Source organism: Lonchura striata, chromosome 2 (assembly GCF_046129695.1).
Source record: "Lonchura striata isolate bLonStr1 chromosome 2, bLonStr1.mat, whole genome shotgun sequence".
In the NCBI taxonomy this organism is placed as follows: Eukaryota; Metazoa; Chordata; class Aves; order Passeriformes; family Estrildidae; genus Lonchura; species Lonchura striata.
Window position 1 is genome coordinate 86,134,020 of NC_134604.1, and position 27,119 is coordinate 86,161,138.

General features: G+C 36.0%; 1 protein-coding gene across 1 annotated transcript in view; it reads left to right on the plus strand.

The window, feature by feature from the left end:
• Positions 1 to 27,119, plus strand: part of TMEM131 (transmembrane protein 131) — a 92,704-nt gene that overhangs the window by 10,547 nt on the left and 55,038 nt on the right. The window contains exons 2-4 of the mRNA XM_021546692.3: positions 9,055 to 9,116; positions 19,379 to 19,419; positions 25,933 to 26,001. Coding sequence (XP_021402367.3) covers positions 9,055 to 9,116; positions 19,379 to 19,419; positions 25,933 to 26,001 — 172 coding nt within the window. The remainder of the gene's footprint in view (positions 1 to 9,054; positions 9,117 to 19,378; positions 19,420 to 25,932; positions 26,002 to 27,119) is intronic.

Here is a 27,119-nt window from a genome sequence, read left to right on the forward strand (position 1 = left end):
TTTCACTTGTAGTCAGGCTTAATAGCTGTTTCCAGCGGACACTGGGTGTTGCCAGGGGAGCATAGTAGGGGCGGGGATACTGTGCTGCTCCCTCTCAATGATACTTTGTCCGGTAACTTGGTATTAACCAAGTCGCAACTGTTACACAACAAAATCTAAACAATTGTGTTGTTCGTGCACCCTTGTTCTAAAAATTCATGCAGTTCCACCTTGGTAACTGACCAAGAGAAAGAAGGGAGGGAGGCAAAATCGGTGCAGGGAGGAGAGCAGTAGGCAGTAGACTACTGTTTCTGTGCCGTAAGATGAATGCTAGAAAGCATTCTCTGTAGTGGCTACCAAGACAGGAGTAAGGATGGAAAACTGAGTAGTGTCCACAGAGCATAAGCTATAGCTCGTACCTGATTGCATTCACCTTGCCAGCAAGACATTTCGATGTCAGGAGGTATCTGCCTGACTCTATCACCTTCCTGTTCTGTGGAGGGTTTTTTGGAAACTCTAAAAATTGCATCTTCCTTCCTTTTTTCTATGGTGTGGAGAGCAGTGCTTGTTCTCTGTTAGTGTTTGTTAAGGTCATTAATCATCCTGGATGTACTTCTTAGGTGGGTTCTTTCCATTGTGTTGATACAACCTTTTTTTTTTTTTTTTTTTTTTCAGTAAGTGGGGGTCTGTTCAGTGGTTCATTTAATGAGAGTATGAGTTTGGAAGACTGATGTTAATAGCTGAAATTATTGTCATTTAATGCATTGTTCTCCTGAGGCTGCAGAAGCCATGAACTGACTGCTGTTTCTGGCGAGCTTCATATTGAATGTTGCTATATGCTATAATTGTTTCTATATGCTAAAAATAATAGAATTTCATTAAGTGCATGTTATGTTTTTGCAGATCAGTTTTCAGTGCTATATGGGCAGTAAAACTGCCACAATGAAAATTTTCTGATCTAAAACTTGAGAAATTGAGATAAATCCTTAAGAGTAGTTTGGAGGGATTGTTGTTTTTCCCCTGCCATTGAAGGACAGCGTATTTTGTTTTTTAGGTTAGTTCCACATAATTTTGTATCTGTGCCATTCCATAACAATACATGTATAGGAGTATAACTTAATTTAACGTATTGAAATTTTAAAATTGCTATCCTTAGAAGGAATAGAAAGCCACATTTGTTATGGCTCAAAGCAAAAAAAAAAAAGGATTCTACTGGCAGATGTTTGTTTTCTCTTTAGCTCCCTTTTATTTTTTTAAATATCTTTAAATTATTTTTGAGAAGTTTCCATGAGTATCAGGAGTATTGTTCTCTTTGGCTTAAAAAAATTACATGCATGAAAATTATTCTCCTGCTAGAAGAATTATTTCTCCTTTTTATTTAATTGAAAAAAATATTTAAAATAAGCTTTCTCATTTATACTCCCTATGAATGGAATTGAGTATTATTCTTGAGAAGCATTTTGGAGCCAGGAAATAAATATCTTTGGAGGAGCTAATGAAAATTTTGAAAAGTTTAAAAGTAAAGTGCCAACTTAAAGCATCTGGCAGCTTTCAAAGTAGTATTTTGTTATTTTTTTCCAAGTGGAGTTTTATGGCCTTTATTGCTACCACCTGAAATCCACCATTTTGGCCAATAGCAGATAGTTTTTTACACTCATTACAAAAAAACTAGATAAAAATAAAAATTGCTTTAGTCCAAGTGGATGGAAATGGACATTTCTGTAAGGCAGAAATACAGGCTGAATATAGAATCAGCATCTGAGAATAAAAGTGTATGAATAAAATGTAATCTTTTTGTGTGTCAATCTGAAATCATCTAATGTAATTTTGTTAGGAATATAAATGAAAGCAGATTGTTAGGTGGCATACATGTTACTTTCAGTGAGCTTATCTATTTCTATATATGCGTGTATCATCTTTGCAAGGATATATCTTATCACAGAACACATCTAATTAGTGTTAACTGTAAAAGGAACCTTGATGCAGTTGCACTGTCTTCTGAAGCGTGAAACACATGTTGTGAGCCAGATGTGTGAGCAGTGGCTTCAGGGTAGAGACTCACTTTTGTCCTTTCTCAGTCTAAGCAGTAGCTTCATTGTCTGGAGCCTGTGTTCTGAATCAGAATCATACTGTCACTTTCTTTTTCGAGGCTAGCTTTAAAAACTGAATTGGTGACTGAATTCCTAAAAATCTGCATCAGTCTTAACTAAGGGGAAAAGAGATGAGTGAATGAGCACGATGTGATAGCTCTTCTTACTAGGGAAAGGCCTTGTTGGGCAAAGAAGCTTGTCTTTTCTCTGAAGGCAGAAATGACATAAAAGTAAGTTAGTGAAAAATTACATGCAGACTTAGTTGGGTGTTAGTGATATTCTCAGTTTGTGCTGTTGTGTGCAGTAAAGTAGAAATCATTTTACTTTTCACCCTTCACTCTGAAATAGTGAGTAGTGTGCTCAGGTATTTCAAGTGATCTACTGTCTCTGTTTAGCTTGTATTAACTTGGGTACAGGTTGCATTCAAGTGCATATGAACTTGAGTATGCATTGTGTAAAGTCAGAAATTTTTTTTTAATGAGTAGTACAAAATGAGGATTTTGATGAAGATTTTGTCTTTTTGTTATTTAGCTTAATGTATTGCTTTCTCATTTCACACGATGACTAAAGTGCATTATCTAGGGATGGTTCTATTTCAAATCTAATATATATAAACAGAAAATACAAATTTGGCCAGTTGGCTTTTTGAGGGATGGTCATTAGAAATTTTAATAATGAAGAAAGTGTAAATATGTTTCTGTGTAAAAATACTTCAAAGTGTGACATATGTACACGTGATCTTTACTGCATTGTGTGTATTTTCTTTATGATGGCTCTTCCTGAGGTCTGCTGGAAAAATTATTAATTTCCTCTTGTTATGGAGTACTGGTAAATAAACAAGCAAATTGCCTAGGTAGGTGCAGGAGGATTTAGCTGGAAAGCAAGGCTGCTGGCTGGTGATTCTCACTTGCCTGACATTCACTGTCTCATAAGAGAATGACCTTTTACATTTCCAGTGAACAGTCACCTGTTGGGACATAGGCAGAAATCCAGGCTGACAGCTACACTGACTTGTCCATCTTGGAGAACAGGCCTTTTTAAAACAGATTTGTTGCGTTGGACACTGAACTTGGACATATTTCTTAAGGCTCACCAGACTTCTGTAGTCCTGAAGCTGATTAAAGTGGTCACTTGCATTAATTACACTTGCATTAAACAGTGTAATACTGTTTCCCCTTATCTGTATGGTGTCTTATTTTTTACAATGTAATTTTCCATCCATAATATTTTTATTTTTTCATTCTGTATCCACCTACCTGTATTCCCCATGCTGCTCAATTTTTCACTGTTCAGGATGATTGAAATTGTGTGACTGTGCATAAGCAGTTAATTCATAGAGCTTTAAAAATAACTTGTCCAGCTTTAGTTCTTCACTTTAACCAATAGTGATACAAATGTAACAATTACATAGACAGAAGTGAATGGTATTTGGCACATTGTAGTTGGCTCGTGTAGCTATAGTTACGGTGAAGTGAGCTTAGTCATTAAGACAAAGAGCTAGGAACTGGACTTTAAAAAAAAAACAAAACAAAACTTAATGTAAATTAGGAATTATTTAAGTAATTGACCTTTCCCTATTTTGGTAAGATAGGACACTATTTTTAGAATTGGGAGAAAATGAATTGACTAGATGATACAGGGTTGTATCAATCCAGTTTACAAGAAAGAAAACTGGTTTAGACAAGACTTAGGAAAGAAAACGGTTCTTGCAAGCATGTAAGAGAATATATAGAGATCATTAACATAAAAAATAAATCAATGCGCTGCTATTGAGTAGCTGTTTCAGAGCTAAGTTATATTTCAGAATAGTATTTTTTTAAGTATATCTGCCAGAATATACTTCCCTATTAAAATGAAAAAATTAAGAGTGGCTAAATGAAAGATAAGTGTGCAAAGCCACCTTAAAAATCAGATCTCAGTCAGAGTAGGCCTCATAAACTGTGAGCCATTGAGATTTTTTTGTTATTGTTGTGCACCAAGAACCTTGGCATATTCACTGCTCTCGCATTACATGCAAATTTATTCTGTTTTGTGTAATTCAGTCACAGCTAAAGACTGGTGTTGGCTAAAGTGATTTTGATATTAAGTTCCTGTTTGCTTTGGAGATGTGTAGGATTTTAAAATTTTCTTGTTTGATGGTTTATACGTCTATTTTTCTTGTTTTAACCCCAAATATGAAAGGCTTGGACAAGAGACAGTCAAAATAGGGATGTGTTTGAGCAAGATTTCTCTATTAGGTGTATCTTGTGAAAAGATGCTGCTTAAGCTTTGAGGAATTTAAGTTAATTCAGCTACTGTTGGTTTAATTTTTGCCATGTTCGGTGTTTACTGTCAAGCACTATGATGTTGTTGGAAAGGGAAGGGGAAAGCATTTAGGAATCTGCTGGTAATAATGACTAGATAGTGCTTTCACTGTTCCAGAAAGCTGTGGTTTGGGGACTGGGGGCTATGGTTGTGGTGATTTGTTTTCTTTCACCATTTTTTAAAGAGTTTGGAATGCTTGGAAAGTGCTGTCAGTAGAACAAGCTGTTCTTCAGCAAGTGGAAAGACTAAGTTCATATTCTTTTTCTGATATCTTCTATGGGCTTTTCATAGTAAAGCTGACTTAATCAAAGAAGTCACATTTTAAATGTTGTAGATTGAAAAGAGAAAATGAAACTTAGAGTATTTTTAGTGTTAGCTTCTATGTATTCTGTTAGTAGTGACCTACTGTCTGAAAAGAGGAAAACAAGAATACACAAGCTAGAAGCTGAAAAAATTTGACCCTGAAATCATATAATATCCTAGTAGCGAGAGTGACTGAACTTGTTACAGATTCTCATGAATCCCTTACATTTGCTTTTTGCAGAAGTTGAAAGGATAGAGGTTTTCACTTGAGAGGAATTTGTGTGTACCTCTCAGAAGAAAGTATTCTGTTCAGCATAGGTGAAGAGGAAATGAGACTAAAATTCTTCTAGCCTTGAAATCTGCGGATATGAATATGTATTTTTTTTTCTTCTTTGGTCCATGAACATTTAAAGTTTGACTAACAGCTATTATAATAAGCCTTCAGGGCTTCAATTACCCATAAGGTCAGGAAGAAATTATTTTCTTGATGTGTAATTTGGCTTCTTGGCTGCTGATTTGTGCAGCAACAGATCATGGTGTGACAGTTGAAATGCTTCCTACCCCAAATATTATGTTGTGCCCCTCTTGTAGTAGTCACCAGTCATGGGGCAGGGATGACTGAAATGGCACAGGCAAGTGTTGTTAATTTGCTGCATTTTACTATTCCAGAGTATTAAAGTACTGGCTACAGTATTAGACTGGTAATGGACCATGATGGTATCAGCTTAAGCTGTGGGAAGAAGTTTTCCCAGGGGAAATTGTTAGGGACTTAGCAGCGAACAGTCATCTTCCTCTGTAGCACGGGGAATGGTTCACCTAATAAAGTATGCCCAAGTGATCTCATACTTAATTACTTACAGTGACTTTGCACATTCGTAATAACCTATTGTCTATTGGTGACATACGTATTTTGTGTAAAAGGGCAGTAAAAACTGGTTTTGGGCTTGCATTGCAAGGTTTGTGAACTTGCTTAGGTCAGGTAGCACAATGGCAAAAGATGAGCAACTGCTTCTAATTCTGGAACAGGCAAAAAAGTACTGACAAGGACACTGTCAGCATTTCACTTCGAAGAAGACTTTGTAGTCTCTGTGGTCCATGTTGAATGGTTTGAGAGCTGCTCTTAGAGGGATTCGGATGACTCTTTATGACTCGTCAGTGGAGTTTTTTTTAAATATAATTAGTTTTGCCTCATTTGAATCAGGTGGCTTGTTGTTTCATCCTGAGTTGAGAGTCTGAGAAGCCAGTTGCAAAAACAAGCTTTCATCTCATGAGGGTATATGTATTTACTTGCCATTTCCTTGCTTTGATGAAATAACCAATAAAGAGAAATGCAGGCTTGCGAGTTAGTCTAAACCAAAATGAAAAGTATAACCACAGCAGCTTCATCACCGTCTTGTTGTGTCCACTGTGAAATGAACAGCAGCCAGACTTTGCAGTGCATCTGACTTCACCTGGCATTGTCATCTGCTCTCTGAAAACATTTCTTAAATGATATAGCGATGAATAGCAGTTCTATTTAACAGTGTTATCCATTGAAAATGTTTTGTAACATCTGTTGCTTAGTTCATAAGTTGTTGTAAAGATTAAATAACTAAAGAGTGGCTGAAAAAATGTTAGGGGCTTGTAGAAGGTCTGTCTGCATTTAAGACGCTTGGGTGGAAAGCTTGGGCTCATTTCTGGGGGCTTCAGTGTGTTTTATCCTTGTGGAAGAATTGTTGCTGCTTTCTGCTCTTTGGACTGATAGTGCATTGTATTTAAATCAGGGAAAAAAGCCTCAAAAATACTAAGAATTTGTGATTAGGTGAAATAGCCTTTTATGTTTTGCTGGTTGTTAATAGATTATTTATATAAAAAAGTTGTTTTCTAATGGCTTTTTTTGAGTCTAATGTTGCAATCAAATGCTGTGTATTCTCTGTTTCCAAACTAGAGATCTAGATAGCAATAGAATGTCAAAAAGTCCAACTTCAGAGGTGCAATTCCTTTTGATTAATAGGAAGGTTTGCTTGTATCTATAATTTTTTTCAATTGTGATTGCTGAACTTCTAATAAATCAATTACATGAGAAAACATAATTTCATCTGTATTTATCTCCAAGTTAAAAATTGAGAATTTTCTCTCTGTGCTAGTTAATCTGTAATTTGGGGTTCTTGTGCAGAGGATAAGCATGACACTTCTATGAAATCACAATTAACTGTCATACTCTGCATTTTAACCTAACGTGTCAAAGCTTCATTTTCTTACATCTTGCACTACAATACACTTAGCCTTTTTTTCAGTTATTTTAAAACCAAAATTAGACCATGAAATGAATGTCTTGCATCATATGTATTGTCAGTTAAATTGAGAAGAATTCACTTATTCTTTGTTTTGGCATTAAACTTTAAACTGGCAGACCAATTCCAGTAATTTAAGCTTTAAAAGAACAAAATTTCATAAATTGTAGGACTTGATTTTGTAACAGCTTTTCAAATGCTGTTTTAGTTTGTTTGTTTTTTGTTGTTTTTTATTTTAATCTCTTACCCTATGTTCTATATAGCTGTTCAGTATAGATGATTGACCAAACTCCTGATTCTTGGATCAATGATCGATTTTTGTTTGTTTTGAGTAACATTTAGGTAATAGTAATAAGCACACACAAAAAAATACTAACTTATTGCTGACACTACTTACTAGGATTTCTTATGGCACTATAAATATTGCAGTGTCAGTATAAATATTGCAGAATGTGTGTTGTTTATGCTCTCCCCCTTTCTCCTCTGTGGTGAGTCTCATACTTCACCTGAGCTGGGCTTTTTCAGCCTGTGCAAATTAGAATTGTGTGTGTGTTACTTGAAAAGCAATTGCATAAAACTTTGTTGTTTGGGGATCTTTGAAATTTGTTTCAGGGTTTTTGCATACTAAAAGGGACTTTTGGAGATGATAGCAGCAATGTTTGTCTTATATTGACTTTCACTTTGGGTCATATGAAAGCAAGGTTGTGGAACTTGTGCCTTTAAGGAGAAGGTATCAAAATGTGTGGGAAAGTCAGGGATGCAGAATGGAATTTGCAAACAGTGATATGTTAAGTAGCATAGTGAATTTTGGGTACTGAGTGAGGTGTCACCAAAGCAGCCAGTGAGAAAATGTTTGAGACAAATAGATGTCAAAGCTAATGTTTCTCTATGTGGTAGGTGCCTTTACTCCTGTCTACCAAGAGTGCTTTTGTTTTCTGAAAGTACTGACACTTTTTTTGATTAAAGCATCATAGAGTGGCGTTGTTCGTGATGTTATAATAAACAAAGATTCAAAGTGGGATATAAAAGTCTAAGTCTCCTTTTTCAGACTGGGATTCAAAATCCATCTTCCAGAAGCACACAGTGTGCTTCTGTGTACTGGGAAATCTTTAATTTCTTCCTGTTGAAGTTGTTCATGTTTGTGGAAGGAGAGGTGTGTTATAATTCTCTATTTCATCTAGCATGAATGGTACATGGTAAAGACAGTCATGGAAAAAAGACACGGGGTAGAGGAGGAGTTATTTACAGAACTTTTTTTTTTTAATACAGTTGTCTCATTTGAGATTGTTGCTGCATTTTATTCTAAAGACCTCCTTTGTGTGTGTGTGTGTGTATATGAGTAGATTTGTGGGGAAAAAATGTAGAACTCTTTGAACTTTTCTTTCCTCTTTAAATCATACTCATTCTTCTACAGATTATTATATATACAGGAAGGGCAATGCCCTTATTTCTTGTCTTTAGAAGAAAGTTGAATTCCCTACATTTTAAGAGTAATTGAAAAACGATTGCCTGACCAAACATGTAGAGGAAATTAGTGGAGTGTGTGAGGATCCTTTATTTGACTGAAGAATGAACTTTTCATGGAGTTTAGTCTTATGGTACAAACACTTCTAAACTGTTTCAAATTTTAATATGTTCCTGTCAAGATGGAGAGGATTGTTGCCATGCCAAGGATTAGGCTGTAGTGTGAAGGAGGCTTTCCAGATGTACAGTAAAGATTATGGGTGTAAATGAAACAGAAATTCTGTTTGTGTCTGAACTCTTTGTGAGTTTAGATGTATTAAACTCATTTGTTCAGGGACCCAGCCTGTCATATTTGTTGAAGTTGGGAGTTGGCTTGGTACAATCACTTTTTCAAGATCCTAGAAGAAGTAATTCACTTTGGAGTTTAACATTTTTAAGATAAAAGACTAATTTGCCAAGAATGGTACTTCTCAAGTAAAGTTAGTGTCACAGACTTGCATTTGTTATTTTGGTAGATAATGCATTATTATTTTGGTTTGTCATATCTCAGTCTACAAAATGAAGATGTTTACATTTTTCTTCTGATTTAGTAACAAAATGGATTTTTGTTAAATTACTTAATTTTTTGTTTTTCTTTGCAGCTTTCATCCAGTCGGATGGCATAATAGAAATGCTACGTTTTGATGAAGGAGACCTATTGCAGGTATGGTAGTCCGAGTAAATTGTCTGATCTAGCAATGTTGCATCTTTTTGATAGCTGCTTTTTGTACTGATAGGTTTGTGGAGTTCTGAAAACAAGCAAGCATTAAGCTCAAGTCCACGGAACTTTTGAACTTTCTAGTTACTTTCAACAGTATGCTTCTGTGTGGCCAGAGATTCTGGTTTCTTGAGGTTTTGTCTTGGCAAAACTCATGGGTTTTACCACAGGTTCTTCTTTCTTTCTCAGAAAAAGTGGGGGATACTTGTGTTTAAGGCTTATCTTAATCTAGAGTTGAGACTCAATTGGCTAACTCATCTGTAGGAACTGCAAGTGTTGCATGATCTACAAACCTAAAGGCAGCTCTTGGGACCAAATTACCACTGGGTTTAAAGGAATTGTAATTACTGCGGTGAAGTAATTGCTGTTGTAAATAGTTGTTTTTCATGAATAATGTTGCCATTCCTGTCAGTTTTCTTTTGGTCTGAGTCAAAACAGGAAAAAAAGTTAATTTTAAAGAATATATGCTGAAATTTTGAGACGGTGGTAGTGGCTACGATGACATACATAGGAACATTGGTCTGATACTAGAGCTACATAGCTGTTAAGTTCTATTGACTAGGATTTCATATGCATGTATTTTGTGGATTGCATGTATGTTAAGAATATTTTTCTTAAAATTCTTTGATAGTCTACTACTTGAAAGGGAGCAAAGGAGCTACTACTGCAGTGCTTGATTTATAATTCCTATCTCCTGTGTAGTTGAGAAAAGTCAATGTTCATCAACATATTACATGTTTTAGACTTATGATGTTGTCTTTTTTGTTTTTTCCCTGCCTACCAAGTTGTTTAGGTTGTTTTTTTTTCTTTCTCCAATCCTTAGTCCTTAATGTAACTCAAGAATATCTTACTGTGGATGTTAAGACTGTGATGTTCAAGAGTAAGATACTTCAAAATTATGTAAGCTGGTTACAGGAAACATTGCAGTTAAAAACAAATAAGAAACCCCCACTACAAACCCCTCAATCCCTCCCAAACCCAATAATAAATTGTTGAATGTTTGATTTTAAACAATATAAGAGAGACAAAATTTCTGCCAAGTGGTTTGTATGTTTTATATTATGGTTGTGGCTCTTAAGCCAAACATACCTATATGAGTGAAACCACTTCCTTTTAACGAGAATGATAGCATATATTGCTTTCTCTACCTTACGGATTATTTGGGTATTTTCATGTAGATGTTAATATGGTGACATCTTGTGACTACTTCCTGCAATTAAAAAAAAAAGCAATTACACTGTTGTGAAACTAGACTTATGTCTTGTGAACAGCAGTTACTAAAGTTTTAAACCTACTGTGATGTCACTGGCTGTTTCTCTTTTGGCTTTCCATAAGCTTTACAAATACTGTGATGTAGTAGTAAATCAATATTGTCTAATATTATGTCACCTTCAAACAAATGTTGTGGATTTTTTTTTTAATAAAAAAAATAACCAGTTCAATACATAAAAAGCTTAATAATCATTGAGGTATCAAAGCCATCTCCAGTCTTGGTGTATCTTGACTTCCCCCAAGAATCTGATATCTTTACAGCAGAAGCAAGCTTTTTCTTGTTTGAAAGTTACTTTACAAGTAAAGTAAATCAAATGCCAAGCCTTGAATAATTTTATTGTTAGGGATTCCTGTCACTTCCTTCCAGTTAGTGTGGACCCTCTTGATACTGGTTTTTTGTACTAATTTGGAGTACATACTGTTGGTAAAATACTCCTTATGACTTCCAATCACACTTGAGGAATTTTGTTGTAAAAAATTAATGAGTTGAAATGTTTGGTTTGACTAGTCTGACTGAAAACTGCTATTTATTGAAAGAGAATAAGTCTTTAAATATTTAAGTAGAAAAGCATTTCATTGGTAAAAATAAACTGACAATGGAAATTTCATGAGCTCATGCTACTGGATAGCTAGCAAAAGTAAAGATTGTACTCTCTGGGTGTGGACTTACAGTTTGTGGTTTACAAAGTGCTATACTGAGCAACCTTCTGAGAAAAGTGAGAATTTTATTCTTTAGCATATGTGTTCAGATTAAAGGTTTATCTCTAAGTAAATTTATGCTAGTTCTGCCTGTGGATTAAATTAAAATAACAAGGGAATTTCTTAATTCTATCTATTCACATGAATTGCTGCCTTTAAGAACTCAACTTTTTGAACTCTTCAAATAATTCATTTAGATCCTGAACATAGGTTAAGAATAGTATTAATGAAAATGCAATGTAGGGTTTGGGGTTTTTTTCAATAGCAGGTGGTTTGCAGATGTCTGTATAGTTGTTTGGCACTTCAGAGTCATAGACGTGGTTGATTGTAAAGGACTTTGGGAGATCATGTATTCATATTTCAGGTGGTGTTGTGTGTAGATAGGCTATACCTGGCAAGTGCTTGACTCTTCTGTTCTTAAAACATCTAGAGAAGTATGTAAGTTTTGTACCTAAGCTGGTTTTGCTGCTGCTTTTTTCTCAAAGGTCTGTGTACTTGGGTTTTTTGTTAGGTTGTTTTGCCTCTTCATCATGATAATTTTGTGCTGAAATCTATCTACAGCTTCTTCATGCAAGTTTTTTACAACACTCTAAATTTACTGGATTTGTATTTATCACTACTTAAAGTGTAGTGTTTATTTGAGATATTGTGCTCAGAGAGAGGACATTGTAGTTCCTTCCCTGTCTAGTAAAGCTTGTTTTAGTAATGCCAAAATGAGTTGTAAGTTTTGACAGTATTTTGTTTGCTCATATAGTTTGTATTTCACTGTACTTTCCAGGCGCATTTTTTTTCTTTAGTGTGCTATCAGTTATTCCCTTGCCAGTTTTAGATTTAAGCTCTCCTTCAGCTGAACTTTGCTATGTCAGTGTCAGGCCATCCCCTCCATGTGTTGTCCTGATTATGTGAACCCTTGTCCAGACCTGACAGATGCATCGTGTCTCTGACAGTGATGTCATCTGCAACTATTAGGAGAGCTGAAATAAACTACAACTGTTACTTTTAATAATTTGTCCTTTCATGTTAAGCCAACATACTAGCTCACTTTTTGAGGATTTTACTTTGGAAAATGAATGGTAAAGGAATATTTATTTTTCAGAGCAAAGTGTTCTTATTTAATTCAGACTGTTTGAAAAGTACTTCTGTTTATGTAGTAGTATTTTTTAGGTAGTGTTTTGCTAAAGTAAGAAAGGAAAGTGGTGAAACTTTTCAGTCAAATGATCTTAACGTGAATCTGCCACAATAATCGTGTTTGCAACCATTTTTCACAGGTAAACTCCTAGAAATTATTTTACTGCTAATTGCTGGTTTGCAGACTAGCTGAAATTGTGGGAATAAAGAAAGCCTTATACTTATATATTTAACACATATTGCTGTCTTTGTTCATAAACTGCTGTAAACTGCTTGTTGCAAAGACTGATAGCGAGAATTACAATGACCCTACATGACAAAGAGACAGGACCTTAATATGACTTGCAGTGGCTTTGTAACACAGAAGACATGAAACCGAATTACCTTTGTAGGATTCAGCTGTGTTGATCTCTTATGGGTAGAAGTTTAGTATTTTCTGCATGATCTATACTTCATTCTCAGTGGCACAGCAAAGAATTCTCTTAACACAAGTGGCAAGATTTCAGTTCTGGTGTATCAGAAATAGTGTTTTCAGGGAGTAAAGTCTAACCATGTTTTTTAACTAACTCTTATTTTCACACTGGATATTGACTTTTTAAAGGGATTTTATGTGATCTCCATTGATGTCTGTGTAGCCAAAGTATTAGGAATACAGGCTCATAGGTGGGCAGTGAAGTGGCTGGACCATTGACCTTGATGGATGTATTCTACAGGACAGAGTTCAGCTGGCTGTTGGTTATCTGTGATGGAGCTTGGAACTGAGGACAGCATTGCTCAGTGTTGTCTTTAGCAGCCTGGTTGGTGGCATGGAGAGTACTCTCAGTGAGTTTAGAGATGATACCAAATTGGTCAAAGTAGCTGTTACACTGGAGGGCAAGGCTGCTATTCAGGGGGCCTTTGGCAGGCTGACAGGAACCCTGTGACCTTCAGCTCAGACAAATGCAAGGCTTGCACCTGAGAGGGAGCAACCCTGTGTGACAGGATAGGCTGGGCTGTGGCAGCAGCACTGCAGAAAAGACATAGGGGGGTTCTGATAGAGAACAGGTTGAACATAAGTTGTCCATGTGCTGTTGTAGCAAAGACAACTGCCAGCCTACTGAATTGTGAACAAATGTGGACCCAGAAGATAAAAGGGTGTGATTTTTTCCCCCTTCCTGTTGGGCTGTGGCTGAGTATTGTGTCCAGTCTGGGCTACCCAGTGTGAAGAAGGCACTGCTATACTGGAGCAGGCACAGCAGAGTAATACACGATGGTCAGGGGCTGGGAGGCTTTTCATGTCAGGATGTATTTTTTCAGCTATTAGGAGAAAAGACCAAGAGGAAAACTGGTTGCTCTGGGCAATGTGGAATAAAGAGGAACCAGATTTTTCATTGTGTGGAATGAAAGGATGAGAAGCTTTGGATACAGATTTCCATGCAAGAAAAAAAAAAGACTTTTAATCTTGAGGATGTTCAAACACTGGACCAGGTTATTAAAAGGAGTTGTAAATTTCCTGTCTTTTGAGATACCCAAAACAGGATGGCCCAAAGCTCACCTGCACTAATGAGGTCTCCACCAAGCAACAGCTGACTAGATGGCCTCTGGAGCTTTCTTTCCCATGTGTGTGCCTGTAACGGAGTAAGACCCACGTTAGTTCATTGCCATGGCTTATGAGCAGCTGAAGTTCTTCTCCTTGTACTGGAAGAGTTGCCATCCCCAGGCTTTATATTAAACATAATTTGTGCTCAGGAGTGACTATTGCAAAGCCAGTATCAACAGCTGTTGCATCAGCTACAGTCAACTGATGAGGTTTTTGTTTCCTTATGTGAGTTTGGGTCATGAAAGACCAAGGCAAGAATGACTTCAGTCCACTTTCAGCTACCTTTCAGATTACAGCATTCATTTTTTCATTACCTCGAGCGAGATGTATCTCATTAAGTAAGTTTATTTTAATTATACTAATTATTAGCATACAGCTCATGAAGATTTAAGCTGCCATTTGTGTATCACTTTTGTAGCTATCTCTCAACATTTAATTGCAAGCAGCACATAACTCTTCTACAAGAAAGACCCAGCTAATGAAATAGCGAGATGTAAAATTTGAACTGCAAGAGTCTTTTAAATTGGTGTGGATACTCTCTTGTGTAGGAATATAGAAAACTTTGGTTGTTGAAAATTTTGTTAATATTAAAGAAATATATTTGGTGTTGGAAATCCCAGGTATTAGCCCCAAGAGGGTCTGCCTCCGTGCATTGCCCCAAATGTCCTTGTTGAAGACTTCTGAGCTCTACTTTAGTTGCTTAAACATAGGTAACCAGTGCTATTTGAGATGTCCTGGACTGTCCTGGGCGTCTACATGGACCTGGCAGATGTGGCACAGGGTGTAGGAGAAACTGTGTCCTTCTGGATGTCAGTCTGGGACCAGGCAGGCTGCCCTAGGACATTTATCTCAAGTGGCAGCAGATGCCTATGTTTAGATGACTGAATGTAGTGCTAGGTAATATGACCTCTTACCAAGAAGTGAAGAATAGCTATTATAACAAATTGATGAGACATTAAGATTAACTTGGTGGTTGTGACTGTTTCTTTTTTACTGGGATTTTTTGTTCTCATGTTCTGGCTGAAGTTAACAGCCATGGGTATTTCTTTAGAGATGGCCTTCAGGCTGTAAGGTATGGATTTTGATTCTCCATATATGCAAGATTATTGTGTGGTGTCTTCCATAATTATACTGAACCTTTAAAGTCTACTTTGAGATACAGATTCTCAGTGAAATCTGTCTTGAGAATATAACCCTGTGGAGAGAAAATGTTCTTAAATCTTGAAATGTGTTGTTGGCTGACTGCCTTCAAATTTTCTAGCTCACTGTGTGCAAGTTTTCTCAAGATCTTTATACTGAAATCCCTTGATTTATAGTTTAATCTTACTAGGGTTATGTAAGAGATTAAATTAAGGCATGATACTGCTAGGAGCAACAGCCTAAATGTTATCTGCTGTATTTAAATTAAAAAAAAAATTAAAAAAGAATCATCTGTCTTCAAGTCTTGAACACAGCCTGTTGGGTGGAAGGATCATAAATGCCCAGTACTGGTAAAAGTGATGATTTTTCCCTTTCTCACTTTTTTCCTACTCAGTTGTTCTACTCTTCCTTTTGTACTGATGTTAGGGATTTGGATTGGTAAATTAATCCAATTGAAGGAATTTTTTTCTGTAACTTATTATATATCTTGAAATATTAATAGCGTACACATACATTGTACTTGCTGACCTGTACATTGCAATATTTTGTTATTCATAATGCTTTTCCAGTACAGATAATATTTAATAAATGTTTCATATAAATCATATTTTGCTAATTCTGCTCTTTTACAATGTATCCATTATGGAAGAAAATATTAAGCTGTATTTTTTAAAAAGCATAGTTTTATTTCTATTTACTGATAAATCAACAGTATTAAGCAAAGCCTATACAATAGATAATGGCTTGATCAGGTACATGGCTTTAGTTCCTGACAGTTTTGTGCAGTCACACAGGAAAAATAGCAGGCCAGACTGCAGTACAGTAGGTCCACAATTATACCTAGAGATCAAATTAAAAAAAAATAAAAAGTGTTTAGGGCTTGTAACTGAAGACAGTTGTATGTTTTTGTTTACTGCATGACTTGAAAGATTGGCATGTAATAAAAATGAGTGGTAATTATAGAAACTGCCACATGAGATTTATTTTTGGTTTAGTTCCATGATGCTATAGTTGCTGAAGTTGGTATGCTATTTCTTTGCTCTTGATTGACGCTGATCCAAAAAACAAACTTTAAAAACCCCAGCAAAAACCAACACAACAAAATATGCACAAAAGCAATCAGAGTAAAAAAAAGCAAGCAACTCCTGCTCAAAAAGCAGAAAGTGTAATTAAAATGAATTTATAATATTGCTGTGTTTAATGGACATCTGAAAGCAAAAAGCAAGCATTTCTTTGTAAGCATGAGTATTTGATGGATTTTTGCCCTTAAATATATCTCAGAAATACCAGTCTTAGCAGACTGATTTATGATTTTAAATCTGATCTACAGATATTCAACTTAATATTTTCATAGCAAATCAGTAATTTCAGAATATAGAGGAAAACCTTGGGTGTGCAGTCAGATAATTCAACTCCCAGCAGTTAACTACAGCCATGGCAATGCAGTAGTGGCACTTTTGTCAATTATGAGTATTTCCATTTATTTCTGCATTTTTTCTGGAGTTAAATTTGATCTCCAATAACCTCTGTCTAAAAGTTGGCCTGGGTGTGATCTTAGACTGAGTCTAATCTTAGTGGTATTGGCAGCCAATTATGGTGCTTAAGAGTACGTATAACAAACAACTTTCTGTATTAAATTATTTAATACTTAATAGAATATGCTGTCTTGTTGGAGCCAAAGCTAGTTGTCAAGGATGGGACAGTGCTGGTAATGGCTATTTTAGTTTCCCTATCATAGGATCTGAACCTGTTAGTTCCATAATCTGACTGTCAGGTAACTGCTGGTAACTTAACTATGTGCCTTAGTTCTGTTTTGAAAGAAAAAACCCTTCATTGTTGAAAGTTTTATTTAATTTTAATTATTAACGTGCTTTTAAGGACATTGGTAAAGATTACAAGGTTTAAAAACATTTTTGTATACCTGTTAATTTAACAGAGTAGCTCTGGTTGTTGTGGTTTAACTCCAGCTGGAAGCTCAGTCTCACACAGCTGCTTGCTTTCCCCCATTGGATGGCATGGGAGAAGGAAATCTGAAGAGTAAAAGTGAGAAAACTTGTGGGATAAGATAAAGACATTTCAATAGGTAAAGCAAAATAAAGAAATCATGGAATTAAAATCTCAGAATATTCTCAGTTGGAAGGGACCACAAGGATCAATGAGTCAAACTCTTGGCTTTGCACAGGACAGCCCCAAGATTCACACCATGTGCTTGAGAGCAGTTTCCAAACACTTCTTAAATGCCTATTTCTGTGCTAAGCCATCCTTTGGGTGAAGAACCTTTTCCTACTACGGAACCTAAACCTTCCCAAACGCATGCTGTCACAGAAGTCATATACCCACTGTCCTATCTCAAGCCGTGAGTTTTCTCATGGTTGAACTGAGAAAATGTGTGGCAGTTTAAAACTGGAAGGTTTGCCTTTGTCTTTCAGTCTGAGGAAAATACAAGGTATGGAAGGAAGAGATCTGCCTTTTTGTGTTTAATTTCTTTAGTTTTCAGGGCTAATTAACTTGTTAATTAGCAGTACTTCCTAGAAAGTGTTAGACAGAATATTTTGTACCTTAAGCATTCCTCACTTAACTAAAACCAATTTAAAATTTCTTCCTTCTTCATTTTAATTGAACTTCTCTTACAGCCTGTTGTAAATTGTTTCTGAGTAGTAAATATTTACCTATATCTTACTGGAAATAGAAAATGGAGTGTGGCATCAGAAGTAAAGAAGCTGAACTAAAAGCTTATTCAGTATATGAGTAGTATACTTTATCTAGGAGAACATGGAAATATGTATAAGGTTTTTTTTCTATTCAGTAAATTAATGGTGTTTCAATGAAGATTAAGAAATTAACTGATTTCCTAATTACAGTACAAATGTAGTAGGTAAATTTAAAGGAAAGCTTGCTGACTTTCAAATTACAGTAGCATAGTATAAAACAACTTTGTTTGTTTTGTCGTCTTCACTGAAGAAAAACTGCACTGATTATTCTGTACTATAAAATGTAATTTCATATGAACCCCTTCTTGCAATATCCTTTAAGCGAGGCAGTCTGATTCCCTTTTTTACAGGGTTTAAACAAAAAAAAATGAATGCTCTGTGTTGCCTTTCAAAATTGCAAATAAATCCTCAAGTTACAAACATATTAGCTTTGTTTTACAATGGTAAATAATACACTTTCAGCTTTCTTTAGTTTGATGGAAACTGGAGGGTGAATAAACCAAATAACTTCATTTTAAATCTGGAACACTACTTAGAGTTACAATCCAGAATTGATCCTTGACATGAATCAAACATTAATGTTTGTAGAATCAGTGATTTAATAGGAGTGATTATAAAATTTCCAAAAAGTGTCTCCAAATAGCAAAATCAAATTCCTCTAATAAAGGAATCTATATTTTAAGTAAAGACAATTTTTAAGAAACTATTTTAAAAAATACTTTTAGCTTAGAAAAAAGAAAGAAACAAAGTGTAATTTTTAGCTGAAATACAACTCAGTGAAGTGTCCAGCAAAAGGGACTTGATTTTTAGTTCTGAAATGTGATAGAAGTCTGCATTCCCCTTGCAAATGAGTGACATCCTTGTACTGGAGGTGAACTGGTCAAGGTGCACTATGGACTTCATCAGACCTGTGAGCTTTCTTCCCACTCTCAGGAGATAAGTATTGTGGTTGGCCATGAAATGTCTTTAAGAGGATGACTAAAATCCTCAGTTTGATCTCCAGATCCTGTGGGAAGACAGAATTTTCCAAGTCTGGTATGCTTTAACATTAGCTGTACCAGAAGGACACTGCGTACGCAGCCTTCTAAACCAGCTGGTCGTTCTTAGGCAAGAGTAAACTAATTGGAAGTCCCTAGACAAGCTAACCTCCTAGTTTTCAGGTAATTAACTGAAATGTCCAGCAGAGTGGAAGAAAAGGTATGAATAATAGAGGCTAGAAGATCATTAGCAGAGAAGGAGATGATGTTTCCTAATCACATGAAGATTATAGCCTTCTTTGTTTTCTAGGTGTTAAATTACATCAATGAGATAATTGGCGGACTTTTCCTTGTAGTTTGTTTCTTACATCTATCTATGCTAGATTTTTCTTTTGCTCCATACAGTGTTATAATTTCCTGGACTTTTTTCTTCTCTCAGTTATTAGGTTGCTAAGTTTCTGCTTGTTTTCTAGTTTGTGGACATTACTACCACAATTCATGTCCAAGGCCAAAATTAATTTCTTTAATTGGAAAAAGCCACTTTACATTTTCAGCTCCAATTCAGAACTTCTCCTTTTTATTTTAAAGCTCTGATTAACTAACTTATTGCAGTTGCCAGATTTTTTGGTTGGGTTTTTTATCTTGCTGGTGGTAAAATGCTGTTGGCCTCTTCAATTTAAGTTTTTTTTTTTTTTTTTACAGACTGAGACAACTTTAGGCCTCGGTTCATATCAACAGAAAAGGTAAGCATCTTTCTGAAAGTTTAATACAGACTTTAATTGTAAGATTTGTGATGATTTACATAAGAATAATAACAATTTTAGTGTAAAAAAGATCAAATACAAACCATGTGATTTTTTTCCAATTATTTTTCTCATACAGAGGAAATGAAACTAAGATGTGAGATACTTTTTAATATTGAACGGCTCAATCATAGAATGGTTTGGGTTGGAAGGGACCTTGAAGATAAGCTAGTTCCATCTCTCTGCCATGGGCTGGGTTCCTGTCCCTCGCTACGCTATCAATAAAGAATTCCTTCCTAATATCTCATTTAAACCTTCCCTCTTTCAGTTTAAAGCCCTTTCTTCCTTGTCCTAACATTAAATGACCATGTGAAAAGTCCCTCTCCACTTCTCTAGTAGCCTGTTTTGGGTACTGGGATGTGCTCTAAGGTCACCTCAGAGCCTTCTCTTCCTCAGGCTGAGTAGCCCCAACTCTCCCAGCCTGTCTTTGTAGGAGAGGTGCTTTGTCCTTCTGATCATCTTTGTGGCCCTTCATGAGGAAGAAACTTCACAGGTAGAATAAAAAAAATGAAGAATTTTGATTCATTTTGCAATACATACCACAGAATAATTCTGTGTAATTAAACTGAGAGTTGTCTGCTTGTAGATTTTTTAAAAATTGTTTTCTGTAGTTTCTTTTATTGAGGAGAAAGTTTGCCTACTTGAAAAATTCTTGATGTACTCTTTGAAGAAAAACTTGTTATTTTTGACAGATTCTTCCCTGCATTCCTTTGTCCCATCATAGAATCATTAAGGTTGGAAAAGACCTCCAAGATCACCAACTCTTACCTTCAGCCATGTGCCACCATATCCACTGAGCCACATCACAGAGTTGTACATTTCCTCATTTTGTGATGGTGATGTCATGTCTTCCCTAGGGAGGCTTTACAGTACTCAACCACATGATGACTTTTTTCTGAATATCCAGCCTGAATCTCCCTGGCATAGCTTGAGGCCATTTCCTTTTGTTCTGTCTCTGGTTGCCTGGGAGGAGTCTGACCCCTGCATGGCTACAACCTCCTTTCAGGTGGTTGTAGAGAGCAGTGAGGTCACCTCTGAGCCTCCTTTTCTCCAGACCAGACAACCCATGACCCTGTGTTGTCCTCTCCTGTCCTGAAGACATAATCTGTTACTGAAGACTTTGCCATGTATGATATCTGAGAAGGAAAACAAGTGGCCTCTTTTTTCTCTGGACCCTAATTTTTCTCTGAAGAATCATCAGATATTCTTGTTTGTTTAATGAGTGCATTGAACAGTAGTAATCAAGCTTGTTTCTTGCACAGTAGCATTCAGCAAACTGTCACAGTGCATTTTCAGTAACTACATTTATGTTTTTTCCACGACCTGTTTTCTGTTCCTTTTCAGGAAATATAGTACAAGAATTTCCCATTTTGAATGAGTTCCTATTTTCTGATGTGTATAGTTGCTTAATTGTGGGCTTAAGATCCTTCTGTTTGCAAGTTTTGAAAACCCTATGAAATCTCCAGCTGTGGACAGGAATGCAAGCAGCTGTAGTACATGCTGCAGTATGTCAGATGGCAAGTATGAGAACATGAGTTTATGGGAATGACAGTTGAACAAAAGATAACAATGATTAGTGTGTTTCTCTGTCTTAGATATAGCCAGACCTTATGGAGAGTCTTTAAATGGAATAGTATCTTGTTTAAATCATGAAATCTCAATGGCAGAAAGAAAGTGCCTATATTGACATTCATAGATTTGGTACAGTATTGTTTCCCAGAAAACAACTGAATTTGTTGGTTCTTGAGATTGAGGCCGTGGACTAGATTGCTTACAGGATTTTTTAATTTTAATTTCTCAGCTAAGAAGATTGCTTTCTGTATTGGAAACTTCAGTGTTCTAGAGCGTGTTCTATTAAAACACTGGTTTAGATCTCTGAAAAGAAATAGTTCCACTTAAGAGTGCAAGCCTATTTGAAGTTCAGTCACAATGTGATGAAGGTCTGCGTCATAAGGTCTCTGATACCATGGTACATAGCAACTACCAAATTTGCTTTCTGTTTTTCTCTCTCACTGCTTTTACTGCTTTTGCATGAATCTTTGCTTTAAGTACTTTTCTAGGTGATTTTTTTCCATGGCATTGCTAAAAATAATACTTCTCTAGATGACTTGTCTTTCCTTGTCCTTATTAGAGATTATTTATTCTTTTTGGTATAGCTTGCCAGTGTTTTTTCCCTATTTAGACAGCTTATTCAGTTCTCTGATCTACAGTTTAGAACTAAGTGGAAGGAGGGAAGTGAACTAGCAATTTAATTTGTTTTGTTCATGCCCATGGTCAGGTTGTAGTGCATCTATTCAAGTTTCTCCCTGTTCTTTCCCCAGACACTCCCCCTTGGGAATACTTAGCTTTGGACTTTGTTACGAATGTGTTTTCCTGATATAAGGTTAATATTGACATATCTGAGCTAGCTACTCTCTGGGTAGTTTATGAAAAAAAAATGCTTGCTCGTATTTTTATTCATCTGCATTTTTAGCAGCAGCTTCTGCCAGATACTGAAGTGGTCAATTGTTTTGTGTGAGTTCAGTTTCTCACTGAACCTGTGATTAATACCCAATTTCCTTAAAAAATTCTAGTTTTAAAAATTAAAATATCTTTTCTGATACATGCAGCTTAGCCTTATTTTTAAATTTTAACAAGTTGTGGATGCACTCAGGTTACTTACAGAACATTTTTTAGCTCAAAAAGTCTGCAGTGGCCCTTTTGAGGATTCTGGCACAAAAAGTACCCACTGTGAAGAATTGGCCAATTTGTCACTTTAAAGCTTCACATAGTTATTTTTAGATATTCTTTTATTTGATTTTGTGCTAATGGAAATAAAGTAGCAGCTTTCAAAGAGTTCTTGTTGCTAAACAAAATAATGAGAAGCTGTTTCACAGCTTAATTCTGCTGTCTTTATTTCTTTATGATTTATGGCACAAGAGAGGAAATAAAACCCTTTAAACAACTGCTGAAGTCATGTGGGAAAAATTACATGTGGAGTATGCTTAGATTTGAATTTTCTGCAGTAACAAGTAAAGATGCTACAGATAAGATTCCACAGAGCGCATACTCCTACAGAAATCCCAGAACAGCTAGAAAGGTAAAGTGAGGATACAGAGAGACAGTTGCTGTCCAACTTTGCAGAAGTCTTTAAATACTGTATTTGACAAGCCTTTTCTTCATCTCCAAATGCAAAGATGTGCATTGATTATCTAGAATTGAGTGCCTAGTACTCTGAGAAACAGCAAAGCATTATGGAAGTGCTGAAAAATATCCTTAAGACAGAAGAATATTGTGACTTAACACCGATGGACGCCCGTATCAGCTGCAGAGTTTGCAGACATTGCTGTTTTGACCATGTTTATGACAGCATCTGTGACAAATACTATTGAGACATGAAGCTGCACTTCAGTGAATTACATCTGGGTCGCAGCAATATCTTAGTTAGTAGTTGAGGTAAATGTCTGCTCAGATACAGCATGGATGGAGCAGGGAGGATAATGATTCTGCTGGGGATTATATGTAGTTCACTCTCAAGTCTCATTTTTAAAATCAAAATTCTTGCAGAGGGAAAAAGATGCTGAGAACATTTACATTATGGGTTCAGATGACTACTGGCCAGTTATTAGTCTGCTGGTGCTTGTTGGCAGATATCAGCAGTCCTCTCTTCCAGATTCATCTTTTGTTTTTCATGTTGTTCTTATTGTCTTTAAAAGTTAGAAAAATTGGAGGGGTAGGGAAGGAAAAATGTTTAAATTTTGATATAAGACCAGGAGCCATATTTCTACATACATACAATAGTAATTAACTTAATGTTACTATGCTGTAAAGTTGCCCTACCCATGGGTGTATCCAGCCTTTGGTGAGCAAGTGCCCAGCAGAGCAGACATAATCATCATTTCCTTGTCTGCTGCAAGTTGACTCATGTTGGGCCCCTCAGTAGGCAATGTTTGAATCCCAATATTGCCTGCTCCCATTTAAATCTTATTACAGTTGTTACTTTTATTATAATAGTTGGCATTCATTATGATGTTTTTGCCTGAACTAAACTTTAACCAAATGTAACAAATATTAAAAATCTGTGATGGCCAACTGACTTTCCGGAATAATATAGCTCTGTGTCCTGAGAAAATGTTGCCTAACCTTTACATGTATGTGAAGAACTGAGTGTGTTATGGTAGTTCAAGTTAGGCCAAGTTACTCTTGAGAGTGTTTTCAATGCATTTGAAATAAAGATATTAATTATTACTTTTGTAAATATCAAAAATATTTTTTGTATTCTTCCATAAAAGCAATTGATACGTCATTCTGCCAATAATTATCAACACAAAAGAGGTGCTGTCTGACTGTTCAGAGTTTTCATTTTGGAAGAAATGGACAGAATTATTTTTAAGATCACTTTAATATTAGTATTTTTTTGTTTAGCGTTACCTTGACAATGGAGTTACAGGAGCTTTTTGACCTTTTTCATTTAGAAATGCATTCTCAGTGGTTTTTAAAATTAGATTGTTAACTATGAAGACATACTAGTCACTTGTTCTATCCTTATGAAACCTAACTGCTAGTATAGTTTTCCAGTTGTATTCTACTACACCCAGTGTCTTTGTAAACTTCATTTTGTTGAGCATTTGTCCTACAGTTTGACTTTAACCTGAGAAGGTGTCCCCAAGCACTCTTATTTGACAAATGTAATGTCACAGCCACACTTTAATAGTGGCAAAAACTTTAATTTTTTTGTAGACCTGAATACAGTTTTTCCTATTGGTGTCTTCTTTACGAAGTACTGTACTGTGATCTGCACACACATGGTATTTGTGCACAGATACACACACACACACACATACATAAGTATATACTAAGGTTGCCTGGATGTACTAAGCCCACTCCTGTCTTGGTAGTGTTATATTATTTTTATGTGGACAAAGCTATTTTTAGTGACTAGGCTCTGTAGCACTGAAGATGCTTTGACATTCAAACATAGAGTGCTGGAAATTGATAAGCATGCTGCATATTATACTTGAAGTGTGACAATTCAGTCTCAGAGTTGTAAGTCATTGAGACATTGTAATTTTATTTAAAATGCTTTTGATTTGATTTTGGTCAAGGATACAATTAGAACTTCCTAGACTATTCTTATTTTACTCCTGTAAATAGCTTCCTTGTTGAAGTGGTTCTGGAGTATGGAGAGACATCTGAATTTGATCAATAATTAGCTTTCCTGGAATTGGATTGATCTTTGCTCAAGGCCTCAGCTTGCATAAGACAAGGCACATGTGTGTGTCCCATTTCCTGGCAGCTCCTCCATGTTGAGAGCTGTGTAGTTCTGGGTAGAGCTGGGTTTGTGGTGTAGCTTCCCTTACCCAGGGCATGTGGCTGCAGCTCTGTCTTTGGACATATAGGATTGATACAAAGTCAGAAAACAAAGATGATCTAAACCAGTAATGCTGTTTTAATAACAGAAAAAAAACATTTGAAGAAAAAAAAAAGGCAGCTCTTGGTCTTGCTATTAAGGAGCTATTGGTCTTCTTCTATTCTTTACTCTTCCTTTTTTTTTTTTTTTTTTTTTTATGTGTTGTTGTCTCCCTTGTTTTGGTTTTTTGTATGAATAGGATTTTTACTCAGCTCAATGAAAGTGTTACAACAGAGATGCTTAACTGTGGTCACAATCACATAATTCTGAATGACAAAAAAATCTTCCAGTCAATGAAACTACTTTGTATATTTTACTTATAATTTTTGTTGTGGGTTAACTATTATGCTCTATATAACTGTACTGAGAAAATAAGTAGTATTAGAGAATGCTTCCAGGTACTTTGTTGACTTCACTGATGGATTGTTTGAGTGCTATTTAAGTTTTGGCCTTCACCTACTAGAATTCTCCTGAAGAGTTTCCAGGAGAAGGTTAGTATAAGCAAAGCTAAGGAATGTTTCCAGAGCAGAGTTATTGTCTTCTAGATATTGAAAGTTTTGAACAGTATTGGGTGTTTTCTCACATGTGGCCTCAGTATCTTCAAATGCATCCAAGATTGTTTATGTACTAGTATAGAAGTAGCTGGAGAAACTCAGGATGTGTATGTTTATTACTGTTACACATTGGACAATATCCAAAACATCTTTCATTGCAATGTTTACATCATCTTTCATAGCAATGTCCAAACATTGCAATGAAAGATGATGTAAACCTTTTTAGTGTGTTGTTTCACTCAGCCATTGTTATATAAAGGAGAGGTTTACACTTATGTCCATTTTCAAGATATGTGCTCTTTCGTAATCTTTCTTGGAGACACTGCATAATCATGTTCTAAAATTGCAGTATTTTGACTGGACAAGTTTTTTTTTGTTCGTTTCTTCTTTTGAATTAGTTGCTTTATTAGTATTAATGAATTTTGCTAAGAGAGGGCTATTTGAGATGGGAAGAGAGCAAAAATGTGTCATTTAATAGTATCTTTTACAGCATTTCAATTTTTCTTGCAGTGTATCCCTGTATCGGGGAAATTGCCGACCTCTCCGGTTTGAGCCACCAATGCTGGACTTCCATGAACAGTAAGTTGAAAAGTCTTTTGATCTGTTTAGTTATGCAAGTTAAAACAAAACAAAAAAACAACCAAACAAAAAAGCTCCAAAACAACAACAAAAAAAACCAACCAAACAAAAAAGCTCCAAACCAACCAACCAAACAAACACCTCCATCCACTGCAAAAACAAAATAACAAATAACAAACAAAAGCCCAGAAAATGAATAGGAACAGCATTTGAAGCTGATAGAGAAGGTTGTATACATAGATTGCATTACTTGATTATAGGTGTAATTGTCCAACAGAAGGCTGTTGTACTCAGTATCATGTAGTAGCAAGCATCATGTAGTGACCTGTCAGCTGCTGTGGTTTTGATGATTTAGGTACTTGTACAGCTGCTCTGCAGTTTTAAGTCTAGAATGTAATGTTCCAAGGTGAGATTACCCCTCTGCATGAATATAACCTGTGTCAGGGAATATGCACTCTAGCACATCAGTTTTACTATGACTTTGGTGGCGAAAAAACTGACTGTGGATCTGTTACAAGGACATTTCTCTCTAACATGGATCTGCAATTGTTAAAACAGTAATGTTGAGTTGTGAAAATACAGCCTCAAGGAGAACAAATAGCCTCCAGGAACTTAGCTCCATGTTCTCTACCTTGCAACTGGTTCCTGTTTCTATTAAACAAAAGGGAGAAGGAAGGAAACTAAACATTTCACCAATGTACCTGTTAGTTCTGAGAACTACTTCAGTCTTGCCTTGTCTTACCATGAACTGGTTATTGTGTATAGGTAGCTCCAATCCATTCGCAACAGTCAAAAGTGGTTCTGGAGTAGGTGTGTTCATGGAGCCTCTGTGCATGATTGATACTTAGACCAGTGCAAGGTATAGTGAAGATATTTCAAACACTTTGTTACCAGTTCAGTCTGTAAGAATGAGAACAGTCCAGGTGTGCATTAGCCCATCATTCCTTCCCCCATCCTCAGCCAGTACTGCTGCTCGATGAAAGGCTGTTTCATTTACAGAGAAGCCACAGATTTTTAAGAAAAACGTAATCTTTCCTTTTTCTGTTGAAAGGACTCTTACAGTGTGGTGACTATGGAGTTGTGCAAGGAAGCTCCTGTGTATTGACATGGTGAAAGAA